Source organism: Armigeres subalbatus, chromosome 2 (genome assembly GCF_024139115.2).
Source record: "Armigeres subalbatus isolate Guangzhou_Male chromosome 2, GZ_Asu_2, whole genome shotgun sequence".
Classification (NCBI taxonomy): domain Eukaryota; kingdom Metazoa; phylum Arthropoda; class Insecta; order Diptera; family Culicidae; genus Armigeres; species Armigeres subalbatus.
In genome coordinates this window covers 318,439,797-318,459,427 of record NC_085140.1, presented here as the reverse complement: position 1 = coordinate 318,459,427, position 19,631 = coordinate 318,439,797, and the positions used below count along the sequence as shown (strand labels likewise).

General features: G+C 39.1%; 1 protein-coding gene across 6 annotated transcripts in view; it reads right to left on the bottom strand.

The window, feature by feature from the left end:
- Positions 1-3,974: 3,974 nt before the first annotated feature.
- Positions 3,975-19,631, bottom strand: part of LOC134212658 (protein borderless) — a 55,470-nt gene continuing 39,813 nt past the window's right edge. For all 6 annotated transcript variants that reach the window (XM_062690698.1, XM_062690699.1, XM_062690702.1 and 3 more), the window contains 7 exons: positions 6,121-6,343; positions 5,775-6,059; positions 5,568-5,716; positions 5,255-5,515; positions 4,755-5,190; positions 4,467-4,694; positions 3,975-4,405 (listed from right to left, as the gene is read on the bottom strand). In XM_062690698.1, the coding sequence (XP_062546682.1) occupies positions 4,167-4,405; positions 4,467-4,694; positions 4,755-5,190; positions 5,255-5,515; positions 5,568-5,716; positions 5,775-6,059; positions 6,121-6,343 (1,821 nt within the window). In that variant the 3' untranslated portion in view covers positions 3,975-4,166. The remainder of the gene's footprint in view (positions 4,406-4,466; positions 4,695-4,754; positions 5,191-5,254; positions 5,516-5,567; positions 5,717-5,774; positions 6,060-6,120; positions 6,344-19,631) is intronic.

The following is a 19,631-nucleotide window of genomic DNA, read 5'->3' as shown; positions in this document are numbered from 1 at the left end:
AAGGACAGATTCAGAGAGAGAAAACGCAAAGCGGCGTTCCGTGAAGCTAGGACCGATTTGAAACGGGTTATCCAATTTAGCAAGTCAGAGTGCTACAGGGAGCTGTGCCAAGAAGCAGTCGCCAACCCCTGGGATGACGCGTATCGGGTTGTGATGGCGAAGATCAATGACCCGTCGACGCCAACTGAAATGTGCCCAGTTGAAAACAATTGACCTTTCCCGTCAAAAAAATGTATTCGCTCAATCGATTCTTTGGCTTACTTAACCCTTTCAGGGTGACTTTTTTTACATGGATTTAACATACAGATTTGGATTTTTCAGCCCGATCCTGCTAAAACTAGTATAGAAAGGACCAAAAAGGTGTACACATTTTTTTTTCGGATCTCCTAGGCTGTCGAACTGTTCTAGAGTACATATCCTGGAATGCATCAGAAGATATCTCTAGAAACAAAATGTCCAAAGCTGAGATTATGTTCAAAATTGTCTATTGGATCATAAAACATGAAATTATCGAGTTTTGAACTAACGTAACCTATTTCAAGGTCTTCAAAACGACCTGGAGTTCAGAACATAAGATCTACACAGCCCTGAACGATGTATGCATGCAGCGATAAACATCCCGGCAGGTCCATTGAGCCGATACGATTTCACTCATTACTTTTACAAACTACTACATGCGTTTCTGGCTCACCAAAACGTCCGGGAGTTCAAAATATGTGATCTATCCGATCAACCAAGCCCTGAACGATTTATTCGTTAAGCGCTAAACATCACAGCAGGCGAATTAAGTACTGTCCATTTAATTCCACCAGTTAATTTTCGTTATCTTTGCAGATACGTATTTCGACCACAACTGTGTGGTCGTCTTCAGTGTCTTGTACTTGACTCGACGCAGCAAAGCTGAAAAAATAAAAATGACTGTTGTGCGTTGCTTCCGTATCGAATGGTGTGCCCTTGAAAACGCGAGTACTTTGAAAATTGGATTCCGTCAGGAGTGACCTTAAGCTGTAAAAATGTATGATTACGTTAGCAACATGGGAAATTTAACAAAGGAAAATATCGTCGTTATTGCTAAACGAAAGGGAAATACTGAATTGTGGGAAATTCAATTTAACACGTAAAAGAATAACATCAATATCAATAATGAGCATTTCTGTTTTCTTTATAATTTTGCTCACAAGTCAGATTGCTTCGCGACAACTGACCTTCAGCTTAGGATCTATTCTATGATAGCGATGTGTTAAATATATTCAAATATATTCTGGGCTACTTCACGAAACGATCCTTTACATAAGTGGCATTTCTCATAGTATTTTTTATATAACCTTCAAATGGCACGTGCACAATCAAATTACATCCAAATCAGCTACAAATTTGGGAGGACTATTAAAACAGCAGGTACGAGACGGCGTGGAGCGCAGCGAGCGAGATGGGCAGATCAGGTGCAGAACGACTTGGCGAGCGTGGGGCGTATCCGAGGATGGAGAGATGCGGCCTCGAACCGTGTATTGTGGCGTCAAATTGTTGATTCAGTGTTATCTGTTTAGATGTTAACTAAATAAATGAATGAAATTAAAACAGCAAAAACAATCGTTTAAGCACAGGGGAGCGAAAAAGTCAAAATTTGAATCACTCTACTGGGCATATATGACCCATCCGTCCTGAAAGGGATAAGGCACAGATAACAGATATTGAGGCTGGTATCCGATACGTGTGTAAATATCCACAATAGTTAATTCAAATGTATTTTAAATTTGGACCGCGTTTGGCAATCGATTGAAGATGGCGCAAGGATCATTGTTATGGAAAACGCAGCCCGAATGCGGCTGTCGAATGCATTGGCTGAGTTCGACGGTTACTAATTAGCTGCGTCCGTATCTACTTCCGCAATCAGTTGTGTAGATTGCAGTAGTGGGCCAACGTATATCAACTCAAAAGCTTACACAGGTTTTTCAATAAAATTTGTTCTAGCCCTAATATCTGTTATCTGTGGTTAAGGTCAACTTTCCCAAAGAACCCATATTTTTTACGCCTTATAGTATCTTTGAAATTTAAAAAAAATCGAAAAAGTGCTGTTTTTTTAAGATTGGCCTGATTTTGAACAATTATTTATTCATTATCAGACTAAGGCCGGAGTGGCCTGTGCTGCACATAAAAGGCTTCTCCATTCAGCTCGGTCCATGGCTGCACTTCGCCAACCACGCAGTCTGCGGAGGGTTCGCAAATCGTCCTCCACCTGATCGATCCACCTTGCCCGCTGTGCACCTCGCCTTCTTGTTCCCGTCGGATCGTTGTTGATTTTGAACAAACATCGGGTGAATTTTTCCGCCCGGTTCACACGTGCAGCACTTTTTGGTTTTTGTTTTCGATTTTAAAAATAGCTAGAGGCTTAAAAAAATATGAGTTCTTTGGGAAAGTTGACCTTAAATAAACCAAAAACTGAGACAATAAAACGAGATACAAATTTTGACGGGAAAGGTCTTTTCCTGAAACATAACCCGACCATGTGGCCGCCAGTACCGTACGGCGAAGAAGGAGAAGCAAACCCCGTAGAGCGACAAGTGTCCAATACCGAGCTTGCAGTAGCGACGAAACGCCTGAAAGCGAAGAAAGCCCCCGGCCCGGATGGAATACCGAAAGTTGCGTTAAAAGCTGCGATTCTGGCATACTTGGAAATGTTCAAAAAGGCGCTGTAAAAGTGACTAGACGAAGGCAATTTTCCAGAAATGTGGAAGATCCAGAAGCTGGTGTTGCTGCCAAAGCCAGGAAAGTCACCTGGCCATCCGGCTGCGTACAGGCCTATTTGCCTGTTAGACACGCTCGGGAAGCTACTGGAAAAAATCAGCCTTAATAGGCTGGCGAAAGGGCAGAACGTAAAGCAGTATCGACGGTGGATACAATTCGAACAGTGCTCGAGAGTGCTGACAAGGCGCCCAAGCAGAACAGACGAGGACATCGGTACTGCGCAATGCGCAGTGGTCACGATTGACGTGAAGAACGCGTTCAACAGCGCCAGTCCCCAACTATCTGTGCAATATCCTAAAAAGTTATTTTCAGGGTAGAGTTCTGATGTACGACACGAACAAAGGACATAAATCGATGCGCGTTACAGCGGGAGTTCCCGAGGGCTCCATGCTCGGTCCAACTCTTTGGAATGGGATGTATGACGGAGTGTTGACATTGCAGCTACCCAGGAAAGTGAAAATCGTGGGTTTTGCAGACGACGTGTCACTAGCGGTCTTCACGTTGCGGAAGTACGTACATGGAAGTACGTTTCCTGCCCTACGGGCGGAAACATCGTAGAGCAAATATATCACGAAGAAGGCACGTGGAATGCGGTCAGCAAAGTCGTGACGCAAATACTGTCGGAGCAGCAGCATAGATGGAGAAGTGACCAGTGAATAAGCGTAGTCTCGAGAGTGCAGGACAGTGAGCAGTGCTCTCCACCTCCAGGAGTCTTCTGCCACACGGAATCGTGGGACCGACCTAGGCACTCGAACAGCCAACCTGCGGAAAAACGAAGAAAAAAAGAAGGAAGCTTCTCGGGTTGCGGACGTCATCCACCATCGGAACTGTCGGACCACCTCTGCAACCCGAAGGCAGCGTAATGTGCGAAAGCGTCCCCTGCGATAGCCGCCGGTAGCTGGGGCACCATCAGTGCGGAAGTTTTCTTCACTGGTGAACCACCCTCGACGCCGGAGAGAATCAGGAGGATTTGAGGGATCGAGACAACGTTACAGCGGAACAGTGGATCAACCAGTCAGTCGGTGATCTGGCATAAGCTAGGGGCTGGAATTCTAGAAGAAGTGCATGAGCGCTAGGTCTACTGCAGCTCCAATGATCCATTTCAGACTATCTGGTATTACATGGCCAGCAGGAGGTCATTTTCCTTTGGATAATGGATCCATAAACAAACTTCCGGATTTTCCAATCCAGCGTAAGGATTGTGACAACTTTTTACATTTTCATCGAACTAATATTGCAACTGTTTATTAAGCATACCTCTACAGTAGTTCTTATCCTATCAATCAGACATGTTTCATTAATCCTATGAACAGATGAGTTAGGCTCGATATAATCTACAATAATACTATGCAATCTTATGCTATCTCGAAATTACATCAACGCCGTCAACCATATTCGCGTTGACTGGAAACCAAATTTGCTCAAATCTTCACATTCTCCGCCTCCCGTAATTTTCTTATCCGATTTCTTTTCACGTACAGAAGCATACTTATAACCGCCAGGGAGACAAGTAGCAGAAGGACCCCTGCAATAGTCATGACTTTGACCTTCTGATAAGGATGAATGTAAATTTCGACCTCGTTACTGCCACTGGTGTAGTTGGTTGTGGACATGGCAAACACCTGAAACGTGTACAACTCGTCCTCGTTCAGCTCATCGACTGTAAATTGATAAAGAGTTGACGTGAAGTCCATAATGAGAGTAACACGACCGATACATACGAATATAGTTTGTCTCGGGAGTTGTTCGGCTGCCGTGCAACTTATGTTGTGGTTCCACCCACCACCGTAGAATGTAGTAACGTAGTTGATCAAGACCTAATTCCGGCGGTTTCCAGCGCGCCTCGTAATTGCTGTGGCGCTTCTCTATGGTAAGATTTATTGGCGATCCAATTTGGTTGAACTGCAGTAGCGTGTCTTGGAAAGTCTCCGGTTGTTCAAATTCCTTAGCTGGAAAACAATCACAACTTATGGTAAAGCATTTAACTAATATTTACAAACAATACTAACGTTTTGTGAAATATCGGAACGCCTTGCTGAACATTCCATCCCCATAGCTATCTTGGCAAAGCACCATGAACTCGTACTCTTTGGCAGGCAACAGATTTGTAATCGTTGCTTCTAAAATATGTTTGTTGTTCACCTTGAACGTCCTCCATTCCTGTGCATCAGCTAACCGGTACCAAATAATGTATTCCAGATACTGTCGAATGTAGCCTGGAGCCCATCGTAATGTAATGGCCGTGTCGGAACTATTACCGGTCAAGTTGTACGGTGCTCTCGGGGATACATTTTCGATCATGATCTCCGCATCAGCCGAAATGGTCGCTGCTTCGTTCGTTGCCTGACAGGCGTAGATACCTCGATCCGACTCAATGATGTCTTCAATGGTGAGATTTGCTCCGCTTATCTGATATCGTCCATGTGGAAGAAGACTACCGTCTCTCTAAAATTGTACTAGAAGTTAGTAATCAGAATGAACAAAATCAAAACGTTCACAGCACCGATACCTTAATCCAATTAATCTGCGGAGTATGCGTACCGTCTTGATCTCGAGCATCGCAGTGCATTTCCACGGTGCCTCCTATTTTGGTCACGTAAAGGATCTTGGGCTTCAAGACGAAGGCTGGCGGTTTCTGCACAATAACATTGATCATTGGGGATGAACCGTCAGTTCCCAAATCGTTGTACGGTGTGCAAGAATAGCGACCTGCATGCGAGTCATCAACTCTTTCGAAGTAAATACTTCCATTTCGCTTGTAAAATACACCCTGAAATATAAATTCAGTTTTCGGTCATGCTCCCGAACGTCAAATGGTATACCTGGACGTTGTATGGATCGAACAGGAAGCCGTCCTTTTCCCAGCGCAGATTCGTCAACGGTGGATTCGACCTAAAGTGACAATCCAGCACAGCCGGTTGTCCAAATGGTAGGTAAACTTCTTTGGGCGCAAATATTACTTTCGCAGCATCTGGAGGAAGAAATTAGAATCAAGTTCATCACAACAAGGACCTATTCGTATGACTTACATTGAACATTCAAAAAAGCACTCGCATCCTGAGTGTCATTCGCTTTATTACGAACTAGGCACATGTAGTACCCCAAGTCGCTCATCTGAGTCGGAAGAATTGTAAGACTTCCATCCGGTCCGAAGGTAGATCTGTTAATCAAATCGAACATTTCCAGCAGCGGTGTGCCATCTTTGAACCACTCAACAAACATTGTTTCAGGGTTCTGAGCTGTGCAGTGGAAGAAGGCTGGATCTCCTTCCAAAACCGTCGAATTAACCGGAGGTATTTTGAGCAACGTGCCTCCTACAGATTTGAAGAAACTGTTTCGTAAACAACCCAAAACCATATCTGTAGTAATACTTACCTAATACAGAAATATGAAACCAAGTTCCATTGTTTCGCTTGTTTGGAACCCGATTTGGGAAGATTACTTTGCATTCATACCAACCGTTATCGCTTTCCCGTATTGATGTCAGGTTGAGGGATGCCTTTCCATAGACAAGATCGTTGTTCAATAGGGTCACTCGACCGATGTAGGTTTCGTACGTGTTGAGAATGCCATCGTATAGCGTGAAGACGGGTTTGTTCTAAGTGGGAAGTAAAACAAATAACGAAATTTATTAGATTCCATAATTTGAAAACAACTTTATAACGACAAGAAGAATTAAATTGACTCCAAGAAGCATTGGTTTGATCTCAAAACTACATAGCTAGCATCCACACATCCTTAGTTTGGAAGGCGTTTCTTCGTCACATCAGGATCCGGGAGAATCAACAGCAGCAGACACAAATAATGAATGGATGCTGACCCCAATATGTTTATGCTGTTTACGATGTACACAGAGGTATGCAAATAATTCATTCCGAAAATGTCACTGACGGTCACGTGTTGGTTATTTGTGCGCCTTCTGACCGCCGTTCATCATGTATATCCGTTGTGGCGTCGTCGTCACAGCTTGGGTGTGTGTAACAAGGCAATGTATGGTATTTGCAGAATAACGTGAATTGTGGGCATTTGATTTATTTTGAATACGAACAATTTGCGGTAAGGTCAACGTTCCGATAGTCGTGGTTGTTCATATAGTTGCGGTTGGGTAGTTTTATTATCTACTAATTTAAAGCAGCCAGCAACCCGTATTGCTGATTAATTGGTATAAAATTTGGCATATACAAATTTGGAAGATTTCAATACAACTGTTGTATTGAATCCTTACAATTGTGTTTTAAAACCTTATTGTATACTGTCACTTGCGTAGCCAGAAAATAGGTCTGGGGGGGTGAGGGGGGGGGGGGGTTGTTAAAAAACTTTTCTTTTATATGAGAGGGTTCGAAAAAAAATGTCTTCTAAAAATTTTGTCCAAAACCACCCCCGCCACTGTATACTGACTGTATGGCACGGCAAATGCTGGGTAAAACGTACCATTGGTACTTCGCGTACCTGAAGGAATAAAATAAACCCCATTTCGTGGTCCTTAGCCTCTTACCCAGCAACTCCTATCCCTATCTCCTCGTGTCGCTGGCCGGATACGAACAACCTTAGGGAAGATCGGATAAACTAACCCCGGTGGGAGCTATGGTCGTATGCTGACAGGGAAGGGGGGATTTGCTCCTCTCCAGAGGTGCAAATATGATCGAGCGTCTGTTCTCAATGATAGGAGCGGCTGACAACAGCGTCTGTTCTCCGTGTTAGGGGCGACTGATCATCGCCCGAATGCCAGCGAGGGACTTTAAACTAAACTATGCACATCATGCTGCATCGTGTCAGCATCGAGAAGGCAGCCCCTTCAACGCGCGATGTAGGTAGCGCAACCCTGGTAAGGTAGCCTACCGAAGATTCTACAGTTACCAAGAAAGGCAAAAGTAGAGCAAACGGATTGATTCATCGGCAACAGACCCGGCAACGAATAAAGGACAACGATTGGAAAGTCGGATCTTGGAACGTGAGAACTTTGAATAAACCCGTACGTGTTGGGCTCCTGGCTCGTAAGCTGCAGAAGGTCGGCGTGAGCGTGGAAGCAGGAAATACGGTGGCCCAGAACTGGAGATAGTAAATTCCGGGCCGTGGATCCCATAGCGAACACTTCATTCAAGTACCACATCTACTATAGGAGCGGAGATAGAGCAGAACGAGGAGTTGGCTTCATGGTGATCGGGAAGCAGATGAAGTGTGTTATCCGGTGGAAGCCGCATTTGCGTGTTGAGAATGAAGGGCACGTTCTTCAACTATAATAAGCCTGATAACGTGAATGATGAGTTCTATGAGAGCTTACGGAGAGTGCCCAACACACGATGTTAAGATTGTCATTGGGGATGTTGTTACGTCAGGGTATCGAATGACGAGCTTACTTTCGGAAAAATTCACTTTAACACAGGACGTGGATTTGGGAGTCAATTAAACTATCAATTTATTGAACCAAGGCAAAGCACGATATACAAACTTCAGAACTTTATTGCACAGAACGAGGGTGACCGGTCTAGACTCTATAGCTATCGAAAAAGTACAAAGGAAAGATCAAAGGGATCTGACGAAAGAGCTGATAACGCAATAATTAGCTAACAATCAAATATTGCAAACTGCGTTCTTATCAGTGGTTCTCAAACGAATAGGAGATGGATTCTAATTCATGATATTCTAACTCTACAAATTGTTGAATTACGGCGACGTTAACAGATTGTGGGAAAATATCCACGAAGCTGTGACTACAACAGCGCCGGAAGTGTTAGGTTTGATGAGGAGTGCCAGCAAGAAAAATGTTGCTAGGTGTCGAAAGCTAGTGGCTCGTAAGGGTATGCGATAACACAAATTTTCCTGACGAAACGAAACGAAACGAAAATAGAAATGCAACTGTTGGATCGGAACGAAACGAAACGAAATTCAAATTTTCTTCTGAAACTTCGAAACGAAACGAAATCCGGGTCCATTTGATTCAAAATTTTACGAAACGAAACGAAATTTAATTTTTGTCCGCGAAATTTTAATTAAATAGTTTTTTTAGCATTATATAAATAAGAGTAAAAAAATCCGCGGAGAAAATAATTTTGTTGTTTGTTGTTAAGGTGATTATACAACAAAGCCAGATATCGGCCATTTTGTAAACTACGTGCTTTTCCAATATTGTTTTCAAGAGCACTAGATGAAAGAACCTTAACGCGTATTGTGCTAAAATAATTGTAGATCGTTTGCTTAGTTATGCTGAACAATCATAATTTGAGTTTCGGCACTGTATGAAAACTATTACGCCAGATTTGGGCTTTTGGAAATGTATGTAGATAAACGTGTGGTGAATTTGAAATTCAACACGGACTTCATTCTATAATCACCTTAATATTTTTAGAGTCAAGGTCATAGATTTTTTACCCTAAAATAAAATTTTGATTTGACAACATTAAAAAATTTGGAAAATTATTAGGATTTCCAAAACATTCTTCAACAAATCCAAGGAGGTTTTTGATTATTTTTTTTTTTTTCATTTTAATATTTATCTTTTATTACCTCTCCCCCTTGACCTTTCCGGCATCAGTAGAACATAGTTTTTTATTAAATGTAACGGCCTTATAGTAAAATTATCAGTGATTCAAATCGTTCAGGACTGTCAGTTGAAATATGAATTTGAAACATTAATTTTCCCAGCAGCTGTTCTAGATTCATTTTTTATATGAGTCAACTGTCAAAAAAATAAAACTGGTATAACGCTTAGTTCTATTTTCTGCAGATTTGAACCACGAATGAATCACAAGATTCAAATATTTTTCAATTGTTTTGGTGTAGGAATGCGTCATTTTATCATTAAATATCATATCATTTCATTAAATTGAAAATTTTAAAAACATGGATGGAAGACTGCTGGGGAAACGAGCGAGTCTTTTTGCTCCAGATTTAAACTAGAATAGTGGTCGAACATTTGTAATGAAACTGAATTCTGTTCACCATTTTGAAAAGTACTACAGATTCCAAGTGCCACCCCTCCATTTCAATTAACATCTCAAATAATGTTTCCAGGTAAATTTTCGACCAAAATCATGAAGATTTATTGAATCTGTAAAACTTTTCAAAATGGTCAGTTGGTTGCAATACAAAACTCGACTTTTTCAATTTTTTTACTAAGGTCTGTTGGAAATATTATTTTTTTAATTTAAAGTAATGTTTTTAAGTTGTGAGTTTTTTATAATAAGGGCCATTTTTCATCCATCACTTTTTTATGGAGTTAGCCTTGAAAGATAAACGAAAATCGTGACTGCTAGATGAAAACCTTTTTTTGTTTCATGACTTTTTCACAAATTCTTTGGTTCGTGGGATGCGCTGACTCTAGCAACACTTTCACGCTATCTGCATACAGGCCTTAGCTTACAGTGGCTAAGCGTCCCGGATTATGTGGAACAGTTTACTTGTCTCGCATTTCCTGGTGCCCTGGAAAAGTTCAGAATTCCATGATGAATCTGTAAAGCCGTTATTTCTGCAGCTCAGCAAAATAAAGAGGAAATTTCCGTAAAAAATACGGTTATTTGCTGATTTTAGCAATAAAATGAAAGCTAGGACATGATATAAAAATTCAATTGAGACTGCCTTGTTACTATTCAGTCGGTAGCTCTGAAGAGGTGATCGCCAGTGTAATCTAATTAATTTGACACAGAATCTTCCAAATACAGGTCGGACTCGATTATCCGGAGTATCGATTCTATTTTCACTCCGGATAATCGAATAACCGTAAAAAAATTGAATCTGCAATTAAAAAAACTATGTTTTATTTTACTTGCAGTGGTGTAGTCAAAAATTATTTAGAAAAAAAACCCTGAACAATCCACCTGCGGCATCGGTGACTTTCTGGTGTATTATGGAAAAATAGTATTTTTGCCATAACTTTTTAGTGCATAGTCCGATCCAGCCAACTTTCAATATGAAATGATAAGACAGGATTTCCATTTGAATGCAACTTGCTGGTTGAGAATAAGTCCAAAAAAAGGCTGAACTATTTATGCGCTTTTTGTACAAAAAAAAGTATTTTGGCCATTACTCATTTTATGCCAATAATTCGAACGCAGACCAGATTATTGCTAAATATTAATTGTTAAAAGCAGCAGCACGTCCAAACTAACAACAAACTGCCCTTCGGAAAACGCACCGCACCGGCACGATTGTGACAGAAAATCGGAACGATTTTGAAACACTTGAATAATCTGGATCTGAAGAATCTAGAAAATGTGAGAAAATTATAGATTTCCATAATGTACGGAATCAAAAATATCTAAAGGTAGAAGTTTAGGTCATGACAATGATCTCAATCGGAAAGATATGAATCAGTACCAGAATCCGAAATAAATTAAATATCAGAGAATGTCTCAAATCTGGAGCATTCCTAAATCTGCAAATATCTAACAATCTAACTAAATCAGGAAAATTTATGAAACGTCACCATCTCCATTTCATTGCTTTCAAACAATGATTGTTTAAACTGAATACTTTCAAAAGATAACGGAAAACGGACAATACTCAATAAGGTACACCGGGCAAGTTGAAACGGTTTTTTAAAAGTTGAAATTCGAAGTGCTGTAAAAAAATCACCCTTTGATATATTTTGAATCCGTTTGCGGTGTTTGCTAGTTCGGGAAAAAGATTATACATAAAAAATAAGCGTTGCGTTGCGTTGCGTTGCGTTGCGTTGTAACGGAGTATTTCGTAGATTGCATACTGATAGTTGTCATGTATATTCTTTACCTTTCTTACCCCAATTGCTTATGGATTTCCATTTGGGATTCAATGGAAATCCAATTGGGGGTCCAAAATGATAAAACATGAAAGCTATCATTGCCGGCCACGCCCATCTTCTCCGTTACTAGGAAAGGAAAGGAAATGATGATATGACATCTACTTAACGAGAGGCCAGCGACTCACCGACGCCCTCATAGATGTCAAGGAATTGGATGGTGGGTAAGGTATGTGGTTTAGGAGTATCATTATAAGCAAATGATAGAAAATTTGTGGAAATACGTTGGGAGTGACTTTGCTAAGAAATTTATGTCACTCCATTATCCTTGCCGACGATTTTCCTCGGATGGGGCGAAGGTATTAGCCTTGCCCTGGCTAATAGCCTAGGTTTAAGCGCCTTTGCTCGCTCTCTGAAACGAAAAAAGAGCAAAAAAAAAATTAAATTCCCCTTCCCCCCTGATATGATAATGATTTTGATCAACAAATGAATTCTAAATGGATGAATAAATGATCAAACGGCTGCAAACAAGCCTCTATTGTCGTAGCAGAAGCAAGCCCGCCTCAATACGACAGGCAGAAGCACATGTTTGTGATTCAAACGCGATCGACTGTTGTTCAACTTCGATACACACCGGCAGCCGAATTACAGTGAAGTAGCAAAGGAAATCTCCACTACGCAAAATTAGGTTATATTAGTAATCACGGAAATAAACGATTATGTGATATCTTACCCTAGCAGCACAATTCACGTTGATTTGGTTGAAATAACTCATGTATGACCAAATTTAGTCGTATGTGAGTATAATAGACTGATGTACAACATGTGTGTTGCTCGGGTATACTATTTCTGGCATCCGGTCAATCTCTTTCGTATTTTCTTTGAGAAAGGGCATAACTGCCCCCTCTACGGTGTAGCGATAAAACCAACACAGAAAAACGGTACAGGACAATCAGTCCGTAACGGCAGTAACTGTACATTAATAGAAATAGAAATGTTAAGAAATAGAAATGTTTAAGTATAAGTTTAAGTTTAAGTTAAGTATAAGAAATAGAAATGTTTAAGTATAAGTCCCCAGCAAATACAAGATCGCATATCATAGCGCGCAAGTTTACGAAACGAATGGAAGTTCGATCTTAAATCGTCTCCACCCCGCACATCCACCGCCAGCATGCACGATCTTGTGTCGGTCGCGTATTTTCACTTTTTATTAAAATTCTGTTTGAAAAACTGCAGTAGGAAACAAATTGGAAAGAGCTCACCGTGATCCTATTCCGAGAAACCTGTTTGGCCGTTTGTAATTGGATAATTCATCGTTTTCCGACTTCAACCTTCTTCAACCGGAACAACAAATTTGTCTTGATAAGATTTAATTCTTTCCTGAACCCTTGCATATCCTCCTTTGCAAAAGATGTTCGGCGTCAGCTCCGTATTTGAAACAGCGTAATGAGGCGAGTAGTGCATTATTACACCAAAGCTCCGAAGTAAACTCGTTCAACATTCCATAATTCCAAAGTTTCACAAATATCTTTCACACTTTCACACACTTCAAAGCAGATACTCGACTTAACTTAATTGTAATTTGAATTTGAAGAAACTGATAATTTGGGAGAAAATCACTAGGAAATCCAAAAGAAACATGGTTTTCACATTTCGAACACAAATTTGTTTTCTCAAAAGATTATACATAAAAAATAAGAAACCTTAACAAACTTTTCTATAAATATTTTGTATATTTGAATTATTTTTTATATGCATCGTTTCAACTTGCGTATCGGGGCAAGTTGAAACACTGCGTTATATACAGACATAAGCTAATTCTACCGTATTAATAACAAAATGTATGTACTCAGTGAAGCTTAAGAAGCACGAAGTTGTAACAGTAACTATAATGCTGCCAGGATTCGTATAAGAGTCCCATGTAGGTTTTTGCATTGGCGTAACTACAGGGGGGCTAGGGGGGGCTATAGCCCCACCTAGGATCTGGCTAGCCCCCCCTAGAAAATTTGTTACTTTGTATAAGTATTGCACATATCAAGTCTAGGGGGTAAATGCAGAGAAAGGATTGACTTCATTACCCAATCCCTCTCTTCGAAACACTACAGCAAGTTGAATCTATTCCCTCAAGTTTTTGAATTTCGAGCAATTGTTATAAGGGCTTGCTCACGACAAAATCTGGACCCCTCAAAACACCTTCAAACACTTATGAAATACCAAAGGAAATACCTCATCAATTATTTATTAGTATTATAAGTACTTAATGGATAATAGACAATTCCTTGAGATTTTCTAGTTTTTCCAGGGTTTTGTAAGTAATTGTTATCTAGATTGAGCGTATGATCTTAACCTTCCTAACTAATACCAATCCTAAAAGCTGCAGCGCATTTTAATTATCACTGTAGGCTTTTTGAGAAAAATTCGGTAAAACTCTTAGATTTCAAGTATAGGTAACTAAAAGTTGAATAAGAAAGACCTTTGTATTCTTTCGGATGGTTTTAAAAAACTCTGCATACTATTTAATTTTCTAAACTCCTGTTGTCGCTGCAGCAATGAAACCAGTGAAAATGTCTCAGTAGGCGTGAAACAGATCTACAGAGATAAAAGATGTGTTAATTGTTCCTACACTCAGCGAACTGAACTATCGAAATTCATAACTGGCGCCTTATGAATCTTCGACCGATTATTCCACCAGTAGTGATTCTTATACGCAGTTACCTTCCCGAGTAATCAAGCGCCGATGGGCGTGTGGTCTACATACCGGCCTCCCGACCCCGACGTCCATGGTCCGAACCCAGTCTGCCACACTTCACTTTTTTTCAAATGAAAATCATCATTCATAAGGCATCATATTGAAATTCATACCGATTCCTTGTGGCAAATTTTCATAAGGCGTTTGATTGAAAATCATACGTCCATTTTCCTCAGTGTATGTGTTGACAAATGCTCCTATAAGTTAATTTGTTGCATTTTTTTAACTAAATTGAAAATTAACGACCAATAAGTTGTATTGGGATGTAAAACTGATTTTTTTAAATCATCCTAGAAGTTATTCTAACAGAAAAGAAAGGTTAGTTTGTTGTGGTCAGATCGCCGTTTGAAAGCTCGTAGGAATTGTCAGGCCACTGAATTGAAAGCTGGCGAAAGGAGTTTAACTAACTAATTTATCCAATATTTAATTTATAATGTATTCTAGGTTCGAAGCAAATCAAAAAATCCTTCAAAAATCAGGATTGTGCTTCACATTTTATTTACGGCGAGCGCAACACCTATGGTTTTCTGAACCTATCAAGGATTTTGGGAATCCTACGAGCTTTCTATATTTTTGTACGGGTACGATGAGCAGGACATGTTGCAAGAATGCCGGACAGCAACCCTGCAAAGATGGTGTTCGCTTCCGATCCGGCAGGTACGAGACGGCGTGGAGCGCAGCGAGCGAGATGGGCAGACCAGGTGCAAAACGACTTGGCGAGCGTGGGGCGCATCCGAGGATGGAGAGATGCGGCCTCGAATCGTGTATTGTGGCGTCAAATTGTTGATTCAGTGTTATCTGTTTAGATGTAAACTAAATAAATGAATAAATATTTTTGTAACAGGGCTGAGCGTCGATGCATTTGAAATATTTAAGTCGTCCATTGATATCTGGTAGACCAACAATATACATCAGTTGAATCGAGCGAAAATGGTAAACTTTCTGTGTTATTAGTGTTAAAATGGAAAAGTTTTAAAAAAAGTTAGCCCCCCCTAGAATTTTTCATTAGTTACGCCAATGGGTTTTTGGCGATTTTGATTTTCTTTCAGAAATTAGCTTAAAATTGTCTCCTGTTTAAGAAAAACTGATAAAATAGTGGGCTTTGTTCTAGAAATTTGAAAACAAATCCCACTTTTGTTTTCTTATCTTGATATTTACTCGCATATAAATCACATTCCAGATTTTGATACCGTGGACGGATTTCGAATCTTAGGATCATAATCCGTACAGCTATTTTCTAACTAAATACCTAATTTAAAGCAGACCGATTGACCAGACTACCAATTCAATACACATCTTGAGAAACGACCCCTTTGATTTGTATTCTGCTGATCTGACTCTATTAATTGCAATTTGCAATTCAAACACAGTCACTTTTAATTATGGTAAAATTATATTTGGTACGCGACAAAATGGCGCCAGAAACTTTGCGTTTTCTGGGTGGCGATTTGTTTTTCAATTGTGATATTTTAATTTCAAAGCATAATTTCCATTTCAACGGCCAGAAAGCTTACTGTCAAGTATAATATCAGGATAAGATAAATGATTTATAAATGTATTCCCTTAAACCTCTTTTAATTTAGTGATATCTTACGAAGTGGACGGAATTCTTTAACCCAAGAAATAAACTTAGGTATGATCTATTTAATTGTCCCACAGCAATAAATACAGATAAAGAATATTATGGCAAATTTTTGATTGCAATTTTTTTAATTTTTTTTAGATTTTTTCGTATTTTTCCATGTAAAACAAGCTTGAAAAATTCAAAGGCAAATTACTCAAGTCGGAGAAAATGACATGGGACTCTTATGCGAATAAGAGCAGTGTACAACAAAGTCACAAGCGTATTTTAGCGTATAAATTTATCAAATTGATTTCCTCCTACTAGTGACCACTTAGATTACTATTCAGGATGGTTGACTATTTGGTTCACTTGTATATTGTGCACTTGATTAATTCGCCATTAATTAACCAGCCGGCTTATCTCTCATAAACTCTTAGATTAGAGAAATGGACAGCTGGGGAAGTGAAAGGTGGAGTTAACGAAATGTTTACATACTCTATGTTTTATTTTTCTGAGAGTGAGTAGAGTGAGTTTTATTTTTCTGAGAGTGAGAGTGCTCAGTAGATTAAGAATCTCAAAACTGCAGTTTAAACATGAAAGGTTGCATTTAAGTATGACGAAATAGGCGGAAATGTATTAAATTTATTTCCAGAAGATTGCATGTTTTTATAAATATATGTTTTCCGCATGTATTTATGGACCATGTTGAATTTTGAAAAAATATTACTTTTAATTACGAGGGGGGCGTTTTGTATTGTTGTTTCAACATGTCTCGCATCACGCATTTCTATTTGCCCCGATGAGTTGAACATGTGAAGCAATAGCAATCAACCAAAATACAAAAATTAAAACAGGTCTTTCATCGATTTTTCATAATCATTATGCTTGAAATGAAAGATTACCCACCGTGAAAATTTGATGAAAAAACTCTTCCAACCATCGTTTTGAGACCTGTTTCATTGGCTCGTCAAATAGTTGGTTTGGATTTTGCAAAGGGCGAAAAATAAACATTGGCAGGGATTGCTTTTGAAAGCTGCAATCTTCCGGGAATGGTAGTCAGAAGATGCGTTTAGGAGAGTAGTATGTTGAAAAAAATAATCAGATCATTCGGTCATTTCCAATCTTAATTACAGCTTCCATTTCAACTTGCCCCGGTGTACTTTAGTCCAGTGAGGATTATTTCGCTTATCGAAGAGTTTCCACAACTAGAAGAGCACAAATCGAACAAACGCCTCATAATACATTATATATTTCATACACAAATCAGTTAATTTAAATAAAAATATAGCATACCAAAACGATGAGATCTACAAATTATTTTGCTTCACTGAACAATATTATTTAAATTAACAAATGGAAAACTAAATACGTTTCTGATGAAGATACAGAATTATATTACGTAGTGAGATTTAGTGAAAGAATTTATATGTATAAAATATTGAGTAGAATTTGAATGGCTTTATTCAGCGGCGCAGCCGATTTTTTTTTTTTTTTTATGGAAATTGGAAATATTAAAAAATAATTTCAAAATTCCGCGAAATTCCGTTTAATTTCGTTAAAAGAACGATTTTTCAGTCGAAATTTTTGAAATTTAACGATACGAAACGAAATCAGAAAAACAGATTTCGCCATACTCATATTCCGCGGAATTTCGTTTCGAATGCCCTAAAACCATTTTTTTTTTCGAAATACCGCATATGCTTAGTGGCTCGTACCCGTTCCAACAGAGCGGTACAGTGTAGCAAAGGCATAAGCAGGGCTGGTAGCGATAAATGCCGTTCAAAATAGTGACTTAGTGACTAACGATGACGAAAAAAGTGACCAAATAGTGACTTTCAGAAGCAGAAAAAGTGACCAAATAGTGATGTTTGTATGAGCTGAGGTGCATTCGTATTATCACTGTGTAACTCGTAGTAGATCGGGAAATAGGGATATCATATTTTTTTCAAATCCTTATTAAAATGCTATCAGAAATCAAGAAAAGACAAAAATTACAAAAGCAGGAGGATTACTACTGCTGGCCGTGTGCATTTTCACCGTAACTAGGGATATGATGGATCTTAGCAGGGGACAACCGACTTGGCGACACAATCATAAATATCACGAAGTTGAATATTGAGGAAGATATAAGTTGGGACATCCAGAGGCTAGCAATATGACCATAGTAAACCTTATTCCGTAACACACCACGTAATGGTATTTACCTAGCGTCACGGGTAAATCAAGTTCTACAGCATTGTGGTAATGAAGTTTAACATGAGCTCGAAGTTTTTCGTGAAACTGCAGTTTGTGTATGAAAAAGGCAGAATGAAATATAACAAATTTTAAGCTGTCTTTTACTACCGTTCAAAAAACATTGTCTCGTCAAAATATATTCCCAAAAGTTTCACCATATATAAATTATTCAGCTGCAAGACAGTGTGAAAGAGTGCTAGAACGAAGCCCAATCCAAAAGGCTTTCCTTTATTTTTATGTAGTTAGACGTGTGAACAATCGTTTTGGCACGTTGAAAAATTAGCACGATTCGTCGGTAAAAAAAAAAAAGATCTAATCAATTACTAGACAGAGAATTATTTGGAATCACAAAGCTTATGAATCTTTATTAGGACGAATTGTTTAAAAAAAACTTAAAGAATTAAAAATTATGATGACATTTTTAAAATAGGATTTTTAATTTTTAATAATTTTTAATCGTAACAAATTCAAATACATACATAGTCCATTTGCCATTTGTTTTTTCGAGACCCTGATCTCGGTTATATTAAAAACATTAACCAGAACTCATATATAACATGAATTTTACCACACCTAAGTTTCCTAAATTTCAAGTTTCGTAAAATGTGATCCAAAATCTTGAATTTGATGCAAAAATTGCTTTGGAAAACTCTGATTTTTTTTCAGAAATTTCAGCGGAAGTTGTTTTTTTGTGGAAAGCCTTGTGGAAATTTCTAGGATTTTTTTTTTTCAGAAATTGTGCGGAAAATGTGAAGATTTTTTTTAGAAATTGTGCGGAAAATTCTTGTGAAATCTTTCTCCAGGAGTTCAAACGGAAATTCCAACAGAAACTGAAGGAATTTCAGCACAAAAACTTCCGGAAATTCTTTCATACCAGAAATTCAAGGCAGAATATTTTGTAGACATTCCTGCTGTCTTTCAGAAATTTCCGCGGGAACTGCACGTAAATTATTGTAAAAACTTCTCCGCGAATCCTTGAAAAAAAAACTTCTTCAAATACAAGCGGATTTTTTCATGAATTCCGGTAGAAATCTTTTTGGGAATTCCTGTAGATATTGTTTGGTGAATTCCTAAGTAAAACCTTCCAAAAATTATTTACCAAATTCAAGGCGGAATTTTACACAAAGATTTTGCGGTCAGCGCTACGATCCCGAAGTCCCGACTTCCGAATTCTAATGTGGTGCTACGCCGACAATATCATGCTGTGTGGTTCGTCGTAGAGTCATGCTGTTTGGTTCGTCGTTGGGTAAGCATAGACATCAAATGTGGAGTCCCTTCTCAACAACATTTTGCTATCGAAAACAAAAGCATTCGCTCCTTATTTATTAAATTTCCACCCAAAACTAAATCCGCGCGAAGCCTCAAAACCGTTATGTAAATCCGCATCAAATCCGCGAAAACGGCAAAAACAGTGAAAATCGCGAAATCCACGTAGTCGTAACAATCCTGCGCTTTATAAACGGAGTTGCCTAAACGTAAGCCCAAGCTTTGCTGTGTGGTCTGCATACAGGCCTCTTGATCCCGAAGTCCATGGTTCGAACCCACTCTGCTTTCATAAGACGGCCTTGGAGCAATTTCTCAAACTTTATATTTTTTGCTAACAGATTTACATTTGATTTGGTTGA